The following is a 19,860-nucleotide window of genomic DNA, read 5'->3' as shown; positions in this document are numbered from 1 at the left end:
ACAACTCAGGAGCTCTTTTGTTCCTGCTGTTGTGCGTTCTTATATGAGAATATCTATCTATCTATCTATCTATCTATCTATCTATCTATCTATCTATCTATCTATCTATCTATCTATCTATCTATCTATCTATCTATCTATCTATCTATCTATCTATCGAATGTTGTTACAGCGTCATCTTCTGCAACATTAATTCACCAGTAAAACCCATGTACTTTTTCTAGTTTTCTCTGTTTTGATATACTAACATAATTTACTCTGTGCTTATATGAGCATTTACATAATCAGTAAAATAAATATAGGAAAATATATGATTTTCACTGAAAAATACAAAATGTAGGAGATAATATCAGAATACTAGAAAACTGTGATAAATCAGGAAATGTTGAATATAGAGAAATATTCATTTTCAAGTCACCACAAAAATAGTTTTTGGCCTTTAGGGGTTAAATACTAGATTGGAAACTGACATTGCTGCTGCTGCATTAAAATAAATGATGTCAAGCTATCTAGCTTATTACATTTATTCTAAGCAAAAACTAGTTCATATACGTATGTCTGATATATGACATTAATTCAGTCCTTTATATGAGTGATACCAAAGGTGAGAGAGTGGAGAACAAAAAGAGACCAGATGCCATCCTCTACAGTCAATCTTGTTGAAGTAGAAATCTTAGGTCCTGCCTCGGTCCTGGGTTCTATTAGTCTTGTTTTCAAGAAGAGTTTATCATCTGAAGCACAGAAATGAGCATCCAAGACAAAAATGAGTCTTCAATGGTATGAACTGGTGAAGGAGTTTAAAGACAAACCATTATATGGAGCGAAGTACAAACACTAAATATGTACCATATAAAACATACACAAACAGAGAATTTTGACATGCAGTACAGTGACACACACATGCACATATAAACACACAACAAACACAGACACACACAGGAGAGCTGTCTGTCATAGTTATGACTCAGGTCTGAATCTTTTTTGAGTCCAATCCAGTTGATGAACAAATATGTTCCAAACTGTGCTCTGCTGCTACTGTTTGTTCATGTTCATGTTCCACAACATTAATGTTTCACAGCATTTAGTTCAATATTTTCATACCTATATAGTAAAAAGTAAAAAAAAAACAAAAAACAAAAAACAAAGAAGAAGTAGAGAACAAGGGCAACAGACAAAATCTGTGCATTGTGTAGAGTGGATGACCGAAAGATATGATCAGATATGACTGGAAATTTGGAAAGGGATGTTTTTGTTTTATCCATTTTTGATGGGAATTGCCCAGATATAGATTAATATTTAACTCAATATATCTGCACAAACTGACAAGAGTCTGATTTGCCTGTAGACTATACAAACACAACAGCTGCTTTGTAGGGAATCCTAAAATCTATGAGTCTTGTAAATGGTGAGTCTCTCCATCTGGTGTAACTTAAAACCAGAGGGGATTCAGCGGGTGATGGACGAAAACTTCATTAATGAATGAAACCAAAGAAAGGAGAAGCAAGCAAAGCACCGAAAGAAAAAGAAGGGAAAGGAGAGGGCAGAAAAGAGGGCAGAGCAAGGGGGGCGAAAAGAAAAGGAAAGGAAAGGAAAGGAAAGGAAAGGAAAGGAAAGGAAAGGAAAGGAAAGGAAAGGAAAGGAAAGGAAAGGAAAGGAAAGGAAAGGAAAGGAAAGGGAGCTAAAGGGAAGGAAAGGAACAGAAACAAAAGGGAAGGAAAGAAAAGAAAAAGAAACAGAAGGAAAGGAAAGGAAACAGAAGGAAAGGAAAGGAAAGGAAAGGAAAAGGAAAGGAAAGGAAAGGAAAAGGAAAGGAAAGGAAAGGAAAGGAAAGGAAAGGAAAGGGAGCTAAAGGGAAGGAAAGGAACAGAAACAAAAGGGAAGGAAAGAAAAGAAAAAGAAACAGAAGGAAAGGAAAGGAAAGGAAACAGAAGGAAAGGAAAGGAAAGGAAAGGAAAGGAAAGGAAAGGAAAGGAAAGGAAAGGAAAGGAAAGGAAACCAAAGGGAAGGAAAGGAAAGGAAACCAAAGGGAAGGAAAGGAAAGGAAACCAAAGGGAAGGGAAGGGCTCATGTTCGGATATTGCCCTCATGAAACTGTAGACCCACTGAAGCTGCTTCCCACCCAGCCACAGACTCTGTGGAAGCGAATTGCAGTCAACACTACCTCAAATCCAATGACATTTTATCAATGTACAGGAATGTGTGTGTCTGTGTATACATTTATATATGTGTGTGTCTACATTTACATGTGTGTGTTCAACCTGACTGCAGACAGCCAACTGCTCAGGGGAGTGGGCCATATCTGCTTCAGTTCTTAACAGCTGGTCCTTGCAGTTGCCTTTTTCCACACATGAAAGGGCATAAGTCACAGTGTGTGTACATGCATGTGTGTGTGTGTGTGTGTGTGTGTGTGTGTGTGTGTGTGTGTGTGTGTGTGTATGCAAGACTTGAAAGAGAAAAGCAGCAACAGGCATCACTAAGAAATATTCAGTGCCTCGTAAATCAGCACTACACTGCTGCATGACTTTAACAGAACCATTTGTGTGTGTGTTGAGAGTGAGCGTGTGGGAAAGTGTGATTCATAAATGCCTCCTTCTAAGCTGCTGTTATTGAATACATTTATGGATGTTAGCTCGTATGTCATGTTTAGGTTAAGCCCACTGAACTTGCAGTCTTATCTTTGTCATTTTTGTTGACCACCTAATTACAAGAACATTTTTGCACCTCTAACACACATAAATGAACCACCTTCATAACTATTGTCAGATATATAGTAGATATGTTTCTACTCTTTTCATCCACTGTTTCTAACTGGAAATTGCTGCAAACAAGATGGTCATCATATTAGTTTAGTCTATTAGTATAGGGAGCAGAAGTTATGAGTTAGAGCCAAAACCTGTTTTGAGAGCTCACAGAAACCTTCATCTTTGGCTACACAATTGTTCTCCTTTTCCTTGAGTCTAAGTGAAAGTTGTGTAACATTTTGACATATATTCTCTCAAGCTCTTCCTGAGATGTCGTGTTTATAATGATAACAAAACAATAAAATGCAACATTGATGAGCGAGCTAAACTTTTAAAAGGTGCAATTTTTTTTTTCATTTAATGTTGAAATATATGGATATGATGTTTCAAATTGAGGTGAAGAGTATCAGATTGTGATAATTAAGTCATCCCTTTTTTGTTGCTTTGTGGAAAGCAAAAAAAGGCCAAAAAGGTATTATCAAAAATTATTATTATTATTATTATTATTATTATTATTATTATTATTATTATTGTTATTATTATTAAGTATATACATATTGCATGTATATACATATTATTATTTATATATATGCATGCATAAATAAATGTGTTATTCTATTGTCATACCTAGTACCAATCATAATTTTTGCATCTTGACAACTTCACTAGAAGGTTGAACCCCTTTTCTCTCATTTGGGTTTTGATAGGTTGAGATCTGGAGTCCATAGCAAAGGATTCACATCTTTTTTCCATACCTTAAACCATTCAATCATCCCTCCTGTGTTATGGGTGACGTCCTGGAGGAGGCCACTCCCACCAGTTTTCCTTTCTTTTGTTGCCCATCTGTACGTATTCTGGAAGTTTATTTTACAGTGGCCACACCTCAGTAATAAATACTTGTCAGTCAGATATTTTAAGAGGGAAACTCATTAAACAAAATTGACAAACTTGTGACAGATGTGGGACAAGCTGGGACAGTCTGTGAACTTGACATTCCTGGAGCAGAAGTCCACTGTCCTGTAATGTTACCATGTTGTTATTAATGCCAAATAGAAGAGAGTTTGGTTCATCTGGGTTGAATAGAGCTTTGGTTTCAGTGAAGAGCTGCTTAAATCTCAAATTACTACTAAGGAAAGTTGACTATATTGTCTGTGCTATCTTGACCTCGTTCAGCCTGCTTACATAGAACATAAAGAGCTATACTTGAGTGTTCAGGAGGTTGTGGTCTCAATGATCGACCTTAAACCAAAACTGGCACACCCACTAGAGTATGGAAAGTTGAAAAATGTCTCTTTGCTGCTGGAGACTTTATGTCTTGTATTGGTGTTTTTGCCAACTTCCCCTCTGCAGGGATGTCTTCTACGAGCCTGTATCAACCAACATTCAGTTTGTTTCCTCATGTGATTTTTTGAAATGGCTGTATTTTCCAGTATGTTGTGCTATTAGAAATGCAGCATTTGTTCCTCTGAGCATTGACACATTTCATATGTGACATTTAATTTCCTTAGCACAACAATTGGGATCTGGGTTGATTTCTATGGCGGCTCGCTTTACAGGGTGATATATTATCTGGTGTGAACCAGGTCAGCTGCTATAGTGGCAGAGCAGCAACCAGCTGAGGAGGAAATGACCAAGAAAAGTATGAAACAGATGAACTTTCAATTAACACAGAACCCTACATGGTGAGAAAAGGCATGTGCGTGTGACCACATTATGGCTCCACATATGTTTGTTATGCAACAAAACTCAGAAATGTCAGGTTTTTGTGGGGAGGGTCTTTTTTTTTGTTTATACTGGACTTATGATGGCTCTGATGTGAATATAAAGGTCTGCAGGTTTTACCTTTTATAGCTCTAGTGTCAGGAGTCAACAGAGATGCACACATGAGCACTGATTAGAACTAGCTAGTACTTCGTCCCAGTTGAATAAAAACTTGACACTCAAGAGTGTTGGGTGTCAAGTCAGGTTTTATTAACATTAACAAACCATGAAACCAGCAAAAGGCAAGCACTGTGACATAGTTAACATGTTTGATTTAGTTTTAATTACTTTACAGAACCTCCTCAGTTATATGAAAACATTTCACTCAGCTTTCAAAGGGCATGGTCAGTACAGTGGGAATCATTAAGACCTGGGGTAACTTGACCCAGACTTCTATGACGGAGACTTGGCTTAAGACAGACTGACATTGAATGTGATCTGTGATCAAAATACATTCCCCCCACCTGATTAACAGTATATTTTTAGTAAATCAGATCATCAGCTCTAAATCAGTTCTGTAATGCACTCTATCTCCATGAATAATGTAACATGACATATACAGATAGCATTATAGTGAGAGTGCTGAGTTATCAGAATATGCAAAGATAACCTGCAAAAGTATGCATAAAACAATACATATGATAACTTATACCCTTTAATGTTTAAATAAAAGGTCCTTACATCTACATATTTACTGCAAATCTTATTACATTTGCAGTAAATAGATTGCAGATTGCAGATTCTGTTGGGTTTCTGTAAATTGGCTTATAGTCTGGTTTTGACCATCTCTATATAAAAAGTGTCATGAGAAAACTTTTTTGTTGTGATCTGGCGCTATATAAATAAAATTTGATTGATTGAGTGATTTGATTGGTTTCCCCTGTAAGTCGCTTTGAGAAAAAAGCATCTGCCAAATGCATAAACATAAACATAAATACGGAAATGCTTTTGCATTTACTAACAAATAAAACTGAATATTAGGGTTTTTTTCTGACAAAAACAAAAAAATATATATATCAAATTGTTTTATTTGTCAGTAAATGGTATAACATTTGCAGAAAACATGCAGATGAAATGATCTTTTTTTGACAAATACAACAAAAAAGTAAGAAAAACCTGGACAAATGTGAAACACACACACACACACACTGCGGAAATGAAGACAGTGATCTCAAATTGCAACAACATTAGCTCCTAAAATGTAGGTTATTATGAAACATCTGTGACCTGTAGCATCCTGTTTAATATAAAAAGGCTCAGCCTCCATGGCATCAAATATAGCCCTTAGGCTACACGTAATGTTTTAATTTCTCCTTATTTTCATTGTGCCAGTATTCTGCTTCCATATTGAAATCAAATTAGCACAGTATCCGGTTTACCTTTGCAGCTTGGAATGCATATTAACCACGCCACTCTCACCTCATCCACATTTCACCTTAATCAGATTCAGTAGAGAAGCCTCTACCTGCAGGTACAGCATGGGCAGATCACAGGTCACTGCAGTCATTTCACTTGCACACTCCAGGTACAGCCTGCTCCCTTCACCCTATTTTGCACTGCCATCACTGCCACTCCCGCTCATAGTGCACACTAGATATATTCTTCAAGAAATGCACTCATTTGGGGAAAAATATGTAGCATAATAAGCTGTGAAAACACATAGTCCTGTTTAGAAATAACCTTTGTTAAAGGAGCTGCACTTAGTATTTCTCTTTCAAATATTAGCCCATAAAGACACAGCGCTACTTTGGTGGCAGTTCCTAAGTGAATTTTTCTCTTTTTTTAACCTTTCTTAAGTGATTTATCATCATTGATTGTAATATCCTGCTTTTTTTGTGTTTTTTTCAGCATAAATCATGTATTTTCCACCAGTTCTGACCTTGTTTGGACGATTCCAAACAGATCTTTCATGCAGCTACTGACAACACAAAATATACAGAAAACACTTTTACTGTGGCTGTTTTCAGTCTATAAACAGAGCTAAGCTAACAGAGCTGCAATGTAAACTATCAGCTGATGCAGCACATTAAGAGTAGAGACACAGAGTTATTTTGACCGATTGTAAAAATAAGTGACTATGAGTGTTTGTTGGAGGTAGAATAGCTGATACCATAGTAAAAATGTGTGTTTATACTTTATTCAGTGAGTGATACAGTCTGAATACATAGCATTCAGTCGTTGCTGGCTTTGATGAAACTAAGTGTGTTCTGGTCAGTGTTGGGGAAGTTACTTTTAAAAAGTAACTTTTGCTTGTTACTCGTTACTTCTGTAAAAGGTAACCCATTACTTCACTTAGTTACCCTCTATGGGAAGTAACTTTTTATATTACTCATTACTTTTACGTTACTTTTAAGTTGCCAGATCTTGTTTACTTTCCTGGTGAAACTGAAGTTTTAGCTGCTTATTTGGACTTGGATCATTTGACATAACATCATTTCCTTTGGGGATCTTTGGCTACAAGCGTCACGTTAGCATGTTTTCCTTTCAAATGCTTGGTGAGGTTAGCAGTTAAGTTCACAGTAGTGGACAACAGTTTTTTGCCAGGGCACAGCGTACACTTTACACTCACATTCCTCCCTGTAGTTTTGACGAGTGTAAAGTAATGGGAATACCTCCATCTCTCCAAAGTTATCATTGGCTGCTTCTCATTCACTAATGTCGCCATGCTACCACCAGCCTCTGTGGCGTACTGTGTGGAATAAGAGCTCATGACTATAGCCCAGTCGCAGCTGTTTCACTACCAGATGACTACGAAGATAAAAGTTGTAAATGACAGCAAATCTGTCCATAAGAAAAGTAAGGTTGTGGCAAATTTAAAAAGGAACTATGTTTCATTACCAACTTTTCAGTAGTAACGCATTACACTAGTTTTTACCTGAGAAAAGTAGTTACATTACACACAACACTGGTTCTGGTATTGGTTTCTTTACTCATCAATTAAAAAGAATAGATTTGCAACCAAAAAAGTGATTTAAGAGCAAAAGACAGTAAGTGGCAATAAAAAAAAAAAAAAATGGACCCAGTCGGACCCGGTCCCGGTGCACCTCGGACCCGGTCCTGGCTCACCGGGATGCAACGTAGGGAAAACCAGAAAACATCGTGCTGGAAAATGATAATCGTTCAGAAGAATTGCTAACCTGATTGCCTCTCAGTTGTGTTTGTGTGTATCCTATGGGCTCCTGTGTCACTCGGTCAGTATTTCTCTGTCTGCACCATGGCACCTGGCACCGAGCTGTGGTCCAGGTGTCCTGTCGAACCACCCTACACCTGCTGTCTCTCAACTCCTCCCTGTAACTCACTCACTCATTCCGTACTCTGCTCAGGCTGTGAATGTACAGGCTGTAGCCGACGATATTTAGTGTAATTCATTTCTTATGGGACACATTTCAATTTCAAAGTGCAGCAGATTATCAACTGACCTCCCAGTAACAGAACACAACGGAGAAGTGGGTTTAAGGTGGAAGCTGGAGCCGGCGCTGGAGCCAGGTCAAACCCACCAATAGAAAGTCTTCTCTCATCCATCAGCGTAGGCCCCGCCCATTAAGTGCAGTTAAATTCGCAAGCAAAACTTTTGAAGTTGCAAACAAAGAGGAGTGATTTTCAAGCAAAACTTTTGAAGTCTCAAGCAAAAGTTTTTAACTCACAAGCAATGAGGACTGATTTATAAGCAAAATTATCTTTTTTTTTTTTTATTGCCACTTACTGTCTTTTGCTCTCAAATGTCTTTTTTGGTGGCAAATCTATTCTTTTTAATTACAAATCCATTCTTTTTGATTGATGAATAAAGAAACAAATTTCTCTCCATAACTCCTTCTACTGGTGAGAGTTTGGTATATCAATCTATTTATTTATTTATTTAATTTATTTTTTATTTTATTTCGAACATGCAAAGAAAAATAAGACAAAACAAAGCAAATCAAGACAAACAAAATAACATTCAAATGGACAGAATCTCTCCTCAAGCACATACAAGTCTGAATATTGCATGGTCAAAAAGGAGTAGGAAGAAGAATAAACTTATTTAATCCTACCCCTCAGCGCTTTTACACCTTTATCATTAACTTAATACAACAATCAGCCAATACTATTTCCCTAATTTTAGCATTGAGGGGCCGTTTACACGGCATAGGATTCAGTCAACTCCGGGAAGATTTCATCGCGGATTAGCCTTCTGTTAACATGGAAACGGTGCCTAGAGTGCCTGAATCCGGAAACTTTTGATACCAGGGTCCAGGGTGGAACGTTATTGATACGCTCCGTATTTCAGCTCCATGTTAACACGAATCGGAGTGTTCCGGGGTAAAATATGACGTCACCGCATGCGCACGCAGCCACGAACCGCCAGTTAACCCACTCCAGGCCAGTTGGTGGTGGTAATGCGCCTCCAAGCTGGTTTGCCAGCCTCTATGACACAATAAAGCTGCAGAAAAAGAAGGAACAACCACAACAACAATGGCCGGTTTCAGAACAACATACGTGCTGCTAACTGTGCTCAGTTTGCTGTCGCTTCTCCACCAAAAGTTAGACTTACTGCATCTACACTCTTACCAGCGGAGACGCATTTCTTATATTCGCCAATGCCTGAGTCAATCCCTAACATACCATCGAAGGAGGACAGTTAGGAGATCGCCAGCTACTGGTCTGGCATGGCCACTACAGCGTATTCAGCCGTCCTCGTGGACTCATGTTAACGCAGATCGTTATCATAGCGGCTTCGTCTTAACGCGGAATGATTTTATAACGCAAAGGAGAAATCTTTGCAGAATTAGATCCTAGTGTTGCCGTGTAAACGTACCCTAAACCACAACAATCCACAATGCAGTAACTGAATTATCCACAACAGTATGTTCATGTCAGTACAGTCATACAAACATACTCAACAAATCAAGCATTCTCTACAATAATTACAGCAGATTTATCAGTACAACATCATTCATAAACAAACAAGCCTCATTGTCATTATTAAATGCTGTACCTCTCAAGAATCAATTCTTTATATCTTTTTTTAAACTGAATTATGTTTGATATTTGTTTTACAATACTACATACACTACAAACAAAAAGTTAAGGTTATTACATTTTTTGGTCATTTTTTGGTCATTTTTGCCATTTGTAAATAAAACAATGTCTGCTCATTAAAAAAAATGTGTTTCAATTCAATTCACACAAAAAAGGGAAAAGCACTGTGCAAGAATCCCAACTGAAAAAAATAGCCCAAAAATTAAAAATATCCTTAACTTTTTGTTTGTAGTGTAGATCACCTCTAAAGCTGCAGTTTATAGGAACATTCATACAGAACATTTTGTCTGGCAATATTTTATCTGTCTTTTTATCAGGCAAAAATCAGTTATCTACCAACAGGAACCCTGTTGTGCCAGTCCTGCCAGTCTCACTATGCGTCAAAATAATAGCCCTGATCAGAGCAGCAGATTAACACTGATCTTGTTAATTCTCTGTAAAGGCTTGCTGATAGATCATTGCATCCCTTCACTTCCTCTCTGTGAAAAGCTTTCATCGCTTTCCTGCCGCTGGTTGATAGACCAAATAACCCATTCAGCTCAGTCACAACAGAGAGCCATTTGGTCATGACCCAAGCAGTAAAATCTTGACACAGTGTTGTATTTTTTCCCCAAACCAAATTCCCACCTCGTTTTTCTCCTCTCTCTGTGTTTCCGCCTCTGGTACTCCTCAACACCGCAGACCCTCCGGCCGATTCTAAGGCTCTGCCCATTAATCACAGTGTTTAAGCATGTTAACTGCATAGCCAGAGCAGAGGTGAGCGAGTAGGAGAGCAGGTGACCCTCTTGCACCCCCCTGTACCCCAATAAATCCACCATAGGCAGACTCTGCTTGTTGTCCTTCCTCTCACTTCCTGCTGATGTCAACACTGCAGATATGAAGTGGTATTGTATTAATGAAAGCCAATGAGAGAATCTGATGGAACTGACAGGTGTTGTGTGAGAATTACAGAAAGTGTGGGAATAAATTAGACTTTTCCCACATTTTTGCTCCCACTGAATCAGTTCAGTTGAAAAACAGGAAAAATATATATATACATGATGAAAATATTGGAAAGACACTAAAAACAAATGTGCAGACCAACACAAATGACAAATGAACATAGGTGTTTATGTTGATTCCAATCCATTTTTACATTTTTGGGAAGTGGTCTTAAAATCTCAATCATAGTTTGGAAAAAATTTAATTATTAAGCTAATTTTATCAGTTTTAATTTGGTTCTAGATCAATTCATGAATTAATTAAAAAAATAAAAAATAAAATAAATTTGATGTAACCAACACAATTAATCAAAAAATTATACATTTTACCTTGCAAACATTTATGTAAGTGAGTGGTGGTAGTAGGTGTCCTGTTTTACTTTTAGAGTGCATGCACCAAGTAGTATGTCTATTAAAATATGACAGTAAGTACTGTATGATGATCTTTGCATATTTTTAATCTAAGGTCCTATGTGTAAAACTTACTGTGTTTATGGGGATCTGACTGCAGAAATGGAATATAATTATCTATAAATACTGTTTGCTTTCATTAGTGTATTACCATGTGAAAAAACCCTACTGTTGTTTTAAGTATTGATTTAATCTGTTTATTCTTCTCCTTTGTTTCACTTTATGGTCTGCATTCCCTGTATCTGATGCTATCATTTAACATCTGTAAACAACCTATGCAGAGGTCCCCAGAGGAGGTTAATCTGTTGTGAATGGATACTACCAGTTTTACAATGACATCAAGGAGAAGGCTGATGGACTGGAGGGTGGGTTTACAGGAGGGAGAGGAAATCACACAATACAGGGACAACATATAGCAGTGTGTGTTTGTGTTTAAGAAGGTTGCCTTTTTCAGAGCCTTGGAAATGCAAAACTAGGTCACATCAGTTCTCCATGGAGGCAGCCATGTTTTAATTTCTTTACTTTTCTTTTTCATTTTTTTGCATGGAGTGTAAGGTGCTTTACAGTCATCTAATATGTTATTTTATATCTAACAATCCCAGAATGGACAAAACAAAAGCTGACTCTAAACAGGAACGTTCCACATTTTTCTGACAGGGAGGAGTAAGGGGTTGAATATTTTCAAGATGTCAGTGAATTTCATATCATGAGTCAATAATACTCAGCAGTAAATATTCATGACATGGTTCATTTTGTGACCTGACTGAACGTTAAACCCTTTGCCTCTACATAACAGTGCTGTACACTTCAGCTATGTAATTCTAACACAACTAAACTTAGATATGAAGTACCTCTGTTTCAATAATAATTTTAAAAAAGTTAATGTTTTTATGCATATGGTGGTAAGTTCTTCAAACTATAAGTTTCATACCACAGCCCTAGTCATCATTAAATAAAACATTACACTGAAGACCTTCCATCAACAGTATGTACTGTATGTTCTGTGATATTCTGTAGCATTATATCATGTCAGTGTCATCTAATGTATGGGTACAAAGGCAGAAGGTGTCATGTTATAAGGGGATCATTAAAAAGTAGGTCATAAAGAGGAATTTGCTCACAGCAAAATGCAAGTGGTGGGTTACATGCTCATGGTCTCTGCTGACTATAAACATGTCCCTATACTGAGCTATATACATATTTTAAACATGTTGAGGTTTATATAAAAAATAACAACAGTGCAACAATACCATTTATTGTGGGCATGTCCTTAAAAATGTCCACTGTACACAGGAAATAAGGTTCTGCCTACTAAAATAGATGTGGGATTGGTCTAAAATAAGAAGTCCTCCAACCATCATGAGTATATAGGTCATTTGGCCCTGCCCTCTGCTATAACCACCAGCCACAGCTGATGTTTGATTAGCTTTATGCACAAAACAGCTTAGTTAGATTGGTGTTTGACTTAACATGCATATTTAAAACAAAATCATTAAGCTTATGGACTTGTAAAAAAATAACAACAAATGAAGCTGACCAAAGGTCTGAAACCAGAGACAGACACAGAACCCCTGTGTTCCAGAGAAAGCTTTGTTAACTCATCACCTCCTTAGACTTTTTCCTACATGAGTAAATAATCCTGAAAGGGACGTTTCAGTCTTGTTGTTGTTTTTTTTTTTAACATTTATAGAATGCACACCTTCAAGGAAGATAATATCAACAGCCCAGTCTAACGCCACTAAACAAGAAAAAACATGAATACAATGTTTACACTGGAAATTCTCTAAGATACAAAAAAACTGACATTTAATAAATCATTCAAACCTTTACTCAAATGACAAATGTACTAAGAAAAGATCTTAAGTCTTTTCACTGATCAGCTTAATTGTAGTTTGCAAATATAAACAAAATAAGATTTTGAGGCCTGTGCATGATGCTCCACATATTTTCAATAGGAGGCTGATATGACTGCAGCCAGGACAGTCCAAGACCAGCACTCTGTGACCACGGAGCCATGCTGTTGGAACTGGCACAGAATGAGGCCTGGCTTTGTCCTGCTGAAATAACAACAGACTTGGGGAAAAGACATTAACTTGATAGAAGCATATTTTACCATAAAATTCCAATCTATGCCCTGACATTGATGGTACCCTCACATACTGTATATTATGGACATCAGACACTCGGACACTGATGCAGTCCCAGACCATCACAGAAGATGGTTTTGCACCTTTCACCAGTAACAGGATAACCTTTTGTTTTTATTTTATTTTTTTAGCCTGTCCTGTTCAGCATTTGGCCTCCAATATAAGTGCACAGGTTGCCACGAGTTGCTTGACATTTTGATCCAAGAGGCTTTTGAACCTTAGATCAAGTTCCCCTATTGGTTGGATTTACCTGCAGTAGGTCATGGTCAGCACACATTTGAGTGCGGCATTGACATCTAAACCTGTATGTCTTGACAAAACACAATTATGGGGGGGGGGGGCTGAAAAGTTCATAGTCTGACTAAGAAGGAGTTATTCCATAGCAGTGAAACTTGGCATATGTTAAATTCAACCTCTCCTGATACTAATTGCATGGTTTCCTTCTAGATCAGGGATCTGCAACCTTTATAATCTATAGAGCCATTTTTGACTCGAAAAAGAAGAAAAAATGTGACTAGAGCCATAAAAAAAATATTTAAACTCATCTACATTTTATCATGAGGGGGCTGTTCTTCTGTAGCCTATTTGCTTATTTAACTATTAAACTTTGTATTTCCACTACACACTGTTTGGTGCATTTATGAAATTATACAACTACAGTAAAGAAAACATTCAAGATTTGTACAATTTAATGATGCACACTATTTCCAAACAGAATTACATTGTGATAAAAAGGTCAACTTTCATGTATATGGGCTGACTTTTAAACAGCCAAACTACTAACAAATGCAAACTGCGTACCTTGTATTAAATTTGGCAAGAAAATAATGTAGTGTGACATACATTTGGGCTTATTTGCTGTCAAAATTTAATTTTATTCTGGGTATAGGCTGCACATTTTTGCAGATGGACAATGTTAGAATTGATTTAGGCCTATAACAATGTTAAAAAGCAATGATTCATTCAGTTCATTTCAAAATGCTCCTTATGTTTTTTGACCACAGGAGCCATAGAGAGAGGCTCAAGAGCCACATTTGGCTCAGGAGCCATAGGTTGCAGACCCCTGTTCTAGATAAACCCACACTGGATAAATAATTTACGACTTTGAAAAGTAGTACCAGAGACATTTCGTGAACCATCCGTGGCACTGTGGTCTTATCAAATGTCTGCAGAAAAAGGGGTTAGCGCCCAAGGACATTCATGCTGACATGGTTGCTATAGGGCGCAGGTGTCAAACATGCGGCCCGGGGGCCAAAAACGGTCAAGTCCGGCCCTTGGGATGAATTTGTGAAATGCAAAAATTACATTAAGATATTAACTATTTTTTTTGTTAAGGTTCCACATTCAGACCAATTCAATCTGAAGTCGGTCAGACCAGTAAAATACTATCATAATAACATATAAATAATGACAACTTCAAATATTTCTCTTTGTAAATGTAAATATTTTCATGTATTTACACAAAAACAAAGCATAATTTTGCAAAAAAGGTGAATAACCTGAAATGTCTTAAGAGAAGCAAGTACAATTTTAACAGTATTCTGCCTGTTACTAAATGTTTTGTGTGTTTGTAGATCCACTGTGATCTGTAAGTTATAATGTACATGTGTAAATGATAAACTGAGGCAGAATATTGTTAAAATTACACTTATTTTTTCAGTTTGTTCATGTTATTCACATCTTTTGAAAGGATAGTTTGTAGATGTAAACCTTTTCATAATGTAAATTAACTTTTTTCACTCTAAAACATAGAGAAAATTTTGGAGTTGACATTATTTATGTATTATTATGTGATTATTTTACTGGTTCAGCCTACTTCAGATCAAATTTAGCTGAATCTGGCTCCTGATATAAAATGAGTTTGACACCCCTGCTGTTGGGGATGATGCTCCAGCTTTATCGACTGTGCAAAACTGGGAAGCTGAATTCAAGAGGGGTAGGGAGAACGAGGGAAGGGTGAAAAGCAAGCGTTTTAATAAAATGTTTATAGTACTACTTTTCAAAGTCCTAAATTATTTATCCAGTGCGGGTTTATCTGGCAGGAAACCATGCAGTTAGTATCAGGAAAGGTTGAGTTTCATTGCTGTGGAATAACTCCTTCTTAGTCAGGCTATGAACTTTTCAGCCCCCCCCTCGTAGATGGGATGCAGATATTTGCTTTGTGCTTTTGTCAGCTGAATAAAAATAAGTTCAGGGGACTTAATTAATCACATATTTTTGTTTCTACTGCATTTTAGTAAATGTTAAAAGGTTTCTGAAAATGGGGTTTGTAGTTATGTATGTCAAAATTATTTCTAAAGTGCAGTGCTACATTAAAAGTATTACACATCCCTTGGGATTTTGTCTCCCTCTAAATATGGATGTAAAGGATCGTTTTTTCACTAGCACTAAAATAGATCAGGCTTGGATTTCAATCATTTATTTGCCTCCTATAGATGGTGTTATAGTTCACCGCCTTGCCTGGTTCAAGGTAGGTTTTATAATTGTTGCCTCTATTGTCAAGTATTAGGTTTGGTTACCTTAATAATACAATGCAGGATCAGTGTGTCCTGTCTTCACCAGCCTATGAATATATGCTAGTAACAATGGCTGACCAGTATTTTTCTTACAATCACACAATAGACTGATGCGCCTCCCATATGTGACACTTTGAAGGTGAAATCAACCCTAGCAACCTCTTATGTACAGTGGATACTACTGACATTGTAAACAAACACCTTTCACTGTATTTTAACAGGTCTGTGCTACAGAAGGACAAGGAAAAAAAAAAAAAAAAACGCAAAAAAACTAACATTCATCCTAAAACACATGTAGTTTTGGGTTTGTTTTTTATAGTAAGGATGGATCCATAATTTCTAGACAGAATATCACATCCCTTTATTCATCCTTTAACTAGATATACTATATAGGTGATGACTCAAAGTGTGATCCGTTCAATAGAGTTTTCAGGATTTTGGTTTAACAAATAAAGACCCAGCACTACTTTTGTGTCAGTTCCCAAGTGAAATTTTCCTTATATTTAACCTTTCTTAAGTGATTTATCACCATTTATTATAATACTATCTTTTGTATTTTGCATGTTATCAGTATAAATCATGTATTTAATTTACTGATCATGCAGATGTTCATAAAAGCCCAGATTAAAGTTGAGGGTTATTATATCAAAAACAGAGAAAACTGAAGAAAAAGTAACATTTTCAATAAAATATATCATTAACTGAGCATAAAAACAAGCATCTCCATCCATTGTTCTTGATCATAGTTCATGGGTTTTACTGGTGAATCAGTGTTGTAGAAGATGACGGTGTTTCCTCGTTCACTACGGAGCCTCTGAACGTCCAAATGGCTCATATCTGATGACCATGAAAAGATTAATGGATCAACAGGTATTAAACAGTTTACATCAGTAGATGGTTTTGATCAATGATAGATGTTTGGGTCTTTATGGTTTAACTCTGAAATTCCATTTTCCCCTATGTGTGGAGGTGCTTTTGCTCACACATTGTACTTATAAGGCATTTTGATAGACTTGTATTTTACATGTGGATTTCCATAGAATACAACTCTACATTTCTAGATAGTCTGTCTGACAGCTTTAGTCCCTTTTCAAACTAAAGTTTTCCCTGAATTACCTTTGGTTTTCTGTCCAGTAAAACCCTTGCATATATTGATTTTCAATGTCTACGATAAACTGAAGAACAAAGTGTTTCTTTTATGGCCTGTGTAGAAAATGATTCTCTTTCTTAAACTAAATACATATATATTTTTAAAACCCTCTGATTACATGGAAAATGCATTGTCACAAAGCTGTAAACATTGCAGTTTTCCTCAGCTCATGAAAAACTGACTTTAGAGACATGCACAGGTACAGCAGTAAAACATACACATTCATGTGGTATTATGAATCCAAAACCATCATGTAATAGTAAAACACTACCAATTTTTCAATGAATATATTGCTTTTAAGAAAGAACATTTTACTGATAGTCCTTATATAATTTTACTTGGTATTTTTGGGGGGACTTTTTAGGACATTTATTTATGTACAGGATCTGAATACTTCTTCCACTACTGTCTGTATACCAATGGAATTTATCTTATGTTTAATGCCAAATAAGTTTTATGACACAATAGCAGTGGCTGCTCCACAAAAACCCAACTGGGTCATTAATAGGACTCACATCAGAGAGAAGAGCCAAAACAGCACAAGAATTTACCACATCCAGGGTTAACTTTATTTGGTTCATGAAGGCTAAGTAATAAGGGCCATGGAAATCAATATTTTAAAGGAGTATCCAACAAAAGAACAATGGCACTGTATCTGCATTTCACCACAAGTAGATCCTTCTGGTTTCAGATGTTGCCCTTAGGATATGGGCCTATACCTCTCCTACTTAATACAATACAGTTGTTCACAAATAGCAAGGTGCCCTGACCTTGTTTTGGGCCAATCCCAGAGGACACACTTACCTATAAAGACCCCTGTGCACAACCAGAAGACGTCAAACAACCTCAGAACGTCCTCTGACAAACAGCCTGAGAAGCTCTTGGTAGCAAGATCAAGATTTTTCTGCATCTAGTGCCATTTTTGACGCAAAGCTGAAGAAAAACAATGAAGATTTTTATACTTTTACTCTCCATGGTAGTCAGAAGTAGTCAGCTGACATTAAATGAATGTGGAGTTGAAGCCAGGCGTCCGCAGTACAATGACATTGCAGTGGAGTGTGGTACTTCATCCATCACTCTGGAGATTAAGCTCTGCCCAGTCATCTACACTGGCTACAATGAGTCCCTGCTGATCCTGAACCACATGATGCAGTCAGAATGCAGAGCAAGCCTTGAAACTTCTGGAGGTTCCCCTGTGGCTCGATTTACCTTCCCGCTAAATATGACCCACGCATGTGGAAGTGTATTTTTGACTACCAGTGCAGCTGGCACAGGCGTATTCTCAGACTTCTCCAACATTCAGACTGTCAACATCAGTGGTATCGTCCGGTCCGTTGACCCCACCACAGGCACGGTCACCTACAATGCTGAGCTGAAGTACTACTACTCCTGTGCTTACCCCCTAGAGTATCTGATCAACAACACCCAGATCGATGTGTCGGCCTCCTCCATTGCAGTGAGGGATAACAACGGTACTTTCATCAGCACCTTGAGCATGACGCTGTACAGTGATGAGAACTACACTGAACCACTGATCATCCCAGAAGCAGGCATTGAACTGAGGACCAGCGTGTATGTCAAGGTCAAGGCCACCAACTTGACAAGCCAGTACCATGTATTACTCGACCGTTGTTACGCCTCCATCTCCCCACTCCCGACGAACTCCAGCTTCTTCAACCTGTTTGTCCCCTGCAACAAGGACAGGTTAACCACCATTCTCTTAAATGGAGAGGCCCAGGAAGCCAATTTCAAGTTCCAAGCTTTCCGTTTTATTGAGCAGCAGAATGAGACTGTCTCCACCTATTTCCTTCACTGTATCACCCGGCTGTGTGAGAGGAGCATCTGCAGCACCTTCAGGGATTGCAACCAAAGACGGAAGAGAAGCACCCTGGAAACAAGTGATGTGGAAAGCACTGACACTTACACCCTCACTTCTCCAATGATCACAACCGCCAGTGACACTTCATCATCGAAAGAGCAGGCTGCTGTTGCAGATGAACGCAGCGATTCTACTGCTGGCCTCGGTGCAGCTGTGGGCGTCCTCGCCTTTGTTTGCATTGTTGCCCTTAGTGTTGCAGCCATCTTTTACATGAGGCTCAGGAACTAAGGAGGCATCACTGAGCTGAGATAAAGGATACTGAACACTCCCTGAAGTGTACTGTATCTGTTTGCTCATTCAAGTTTTCTGGTGATGGATCGGGCTTGCCTCCTCATTGCATCCTTTGGGAGATCTTTTTACATTCCTTATTGTAGCAATACATGTGTATTAATCCTGCAAAAATAGTCAAGGAGAGTGGCGTGCCTTTAGAGGACCTAGAGGATTTAGTTAGTGTTTTAAATTCACTCAAATGGACAAAAGAAAGCTATAAGTGTTAATGCATGTCTGCACTTTATAAGCTTTAAAATGGGAGCTGGAGGGAAAATAGACAAAAATATTACAGAAATTACAGTGTCAGTCTTTGTATGAGTAATGGTAGGTGTGTGGATGTTTTGAAAGAGAAGTCAAAGTACCTTTCAAAGTATTATGTCTCTAATTTATTATACTCCTTTCCTTGCCTTAAAATATATAAAGCTTTTCAAACAAAAAAGCACAACTGCCTTAAAACAGAGTCTGTCTGTGTGTGTTATTGATTCGCTGCAGCAAACTTTCTAAAACCAGCTCACCAAGCACATAAGCCACACCATCGTGAGTTCATCTACTGAGAAATATTATATTCATAATTGTTTCACTGAAAATGAAAATGCTGAAGTGTGTGAACAGCATGTTGTTGTGTTTATTGAATGCAATTATACAACAATAACTGTAGAGCTATTTTCCATGTTTGGAATTGATTTTGTCTTTACTTCTCTTCATTCATCTACTGATGTTTAAAATAAATACAACAATGTCAAATTTGTTGGTGTTGATGTAGTACTATGATGTGACTGCATATGTCAATATCTGAAAAATAAAAATTAAAAAATCCGTCAAAGAAGCTTTTTAATGTGTGCACTTGATATCTGCAGAATTTCAAAAACACATAACACATTCCCAAACAGTTTCCAAGTAACAACCTTCAACATCTGGACTCACCAGAAAACAAACCCCCACACCGAAAGGACTTGGGCAACAGCTCACCCCCTCCTCAACGACCC

General features: G+C 37.5%; 1 protein-coding gene across 1 annotated transcript; it reads left to right on the top strand.

The window, feature by feature from the left end:
• Nucleotides 1-17,577: 17,577 nt before the first annotated feature.
• On the top strand, nt 17,578-19,618 carry LOC115411895 (zona pellucida-like domain-containing protein 1). The gene has a single exon (XM_030124166.1). The coding sequence runs from the start codon at nt 17,672-17,674 to the stop codon at nt 18,830-18,832; it is 1,161 nt and encodes a 386-aa protein (XP_029980026.1). The 5' UTR covers nt 17,578-17,671; the 3' UTR covers nt 18,833-19,618.
• The last annotated feature ends 242 nt before the right edge of the window (nt 19,619-19,860 follow it).

Source organism: Sphaeramia orbicularis, chromosome 21 (genome assembly GCF_902148855.1).
Source record: "Sphaeramia orbicularis chromosome 21, fSphaOr1.1, whole genome shotgun sequence".
NCBI classification, from domain to species: domain Eukaryota; kingdom Metazoa; phylum Chordata; class Actinopteri; order Kurtiformes; family Apogonidae; genus Sphaeramia; species Sphaeramia orbicularis.
The sequence above is the reverse complement of the archived record's forward strand: the minus strand, read 5'-3'. Positions and strand labels throughout refer to the sequence as shown.

Coding starts and splice junctions, on each gene's coding strand:
- LOC115411895 (XM_030124166.1), top strand. CDS start 17,672: ATGAAGATTTTTATACTTTTACTCTCCATGGTAGTCAGAAGTAGTCAG.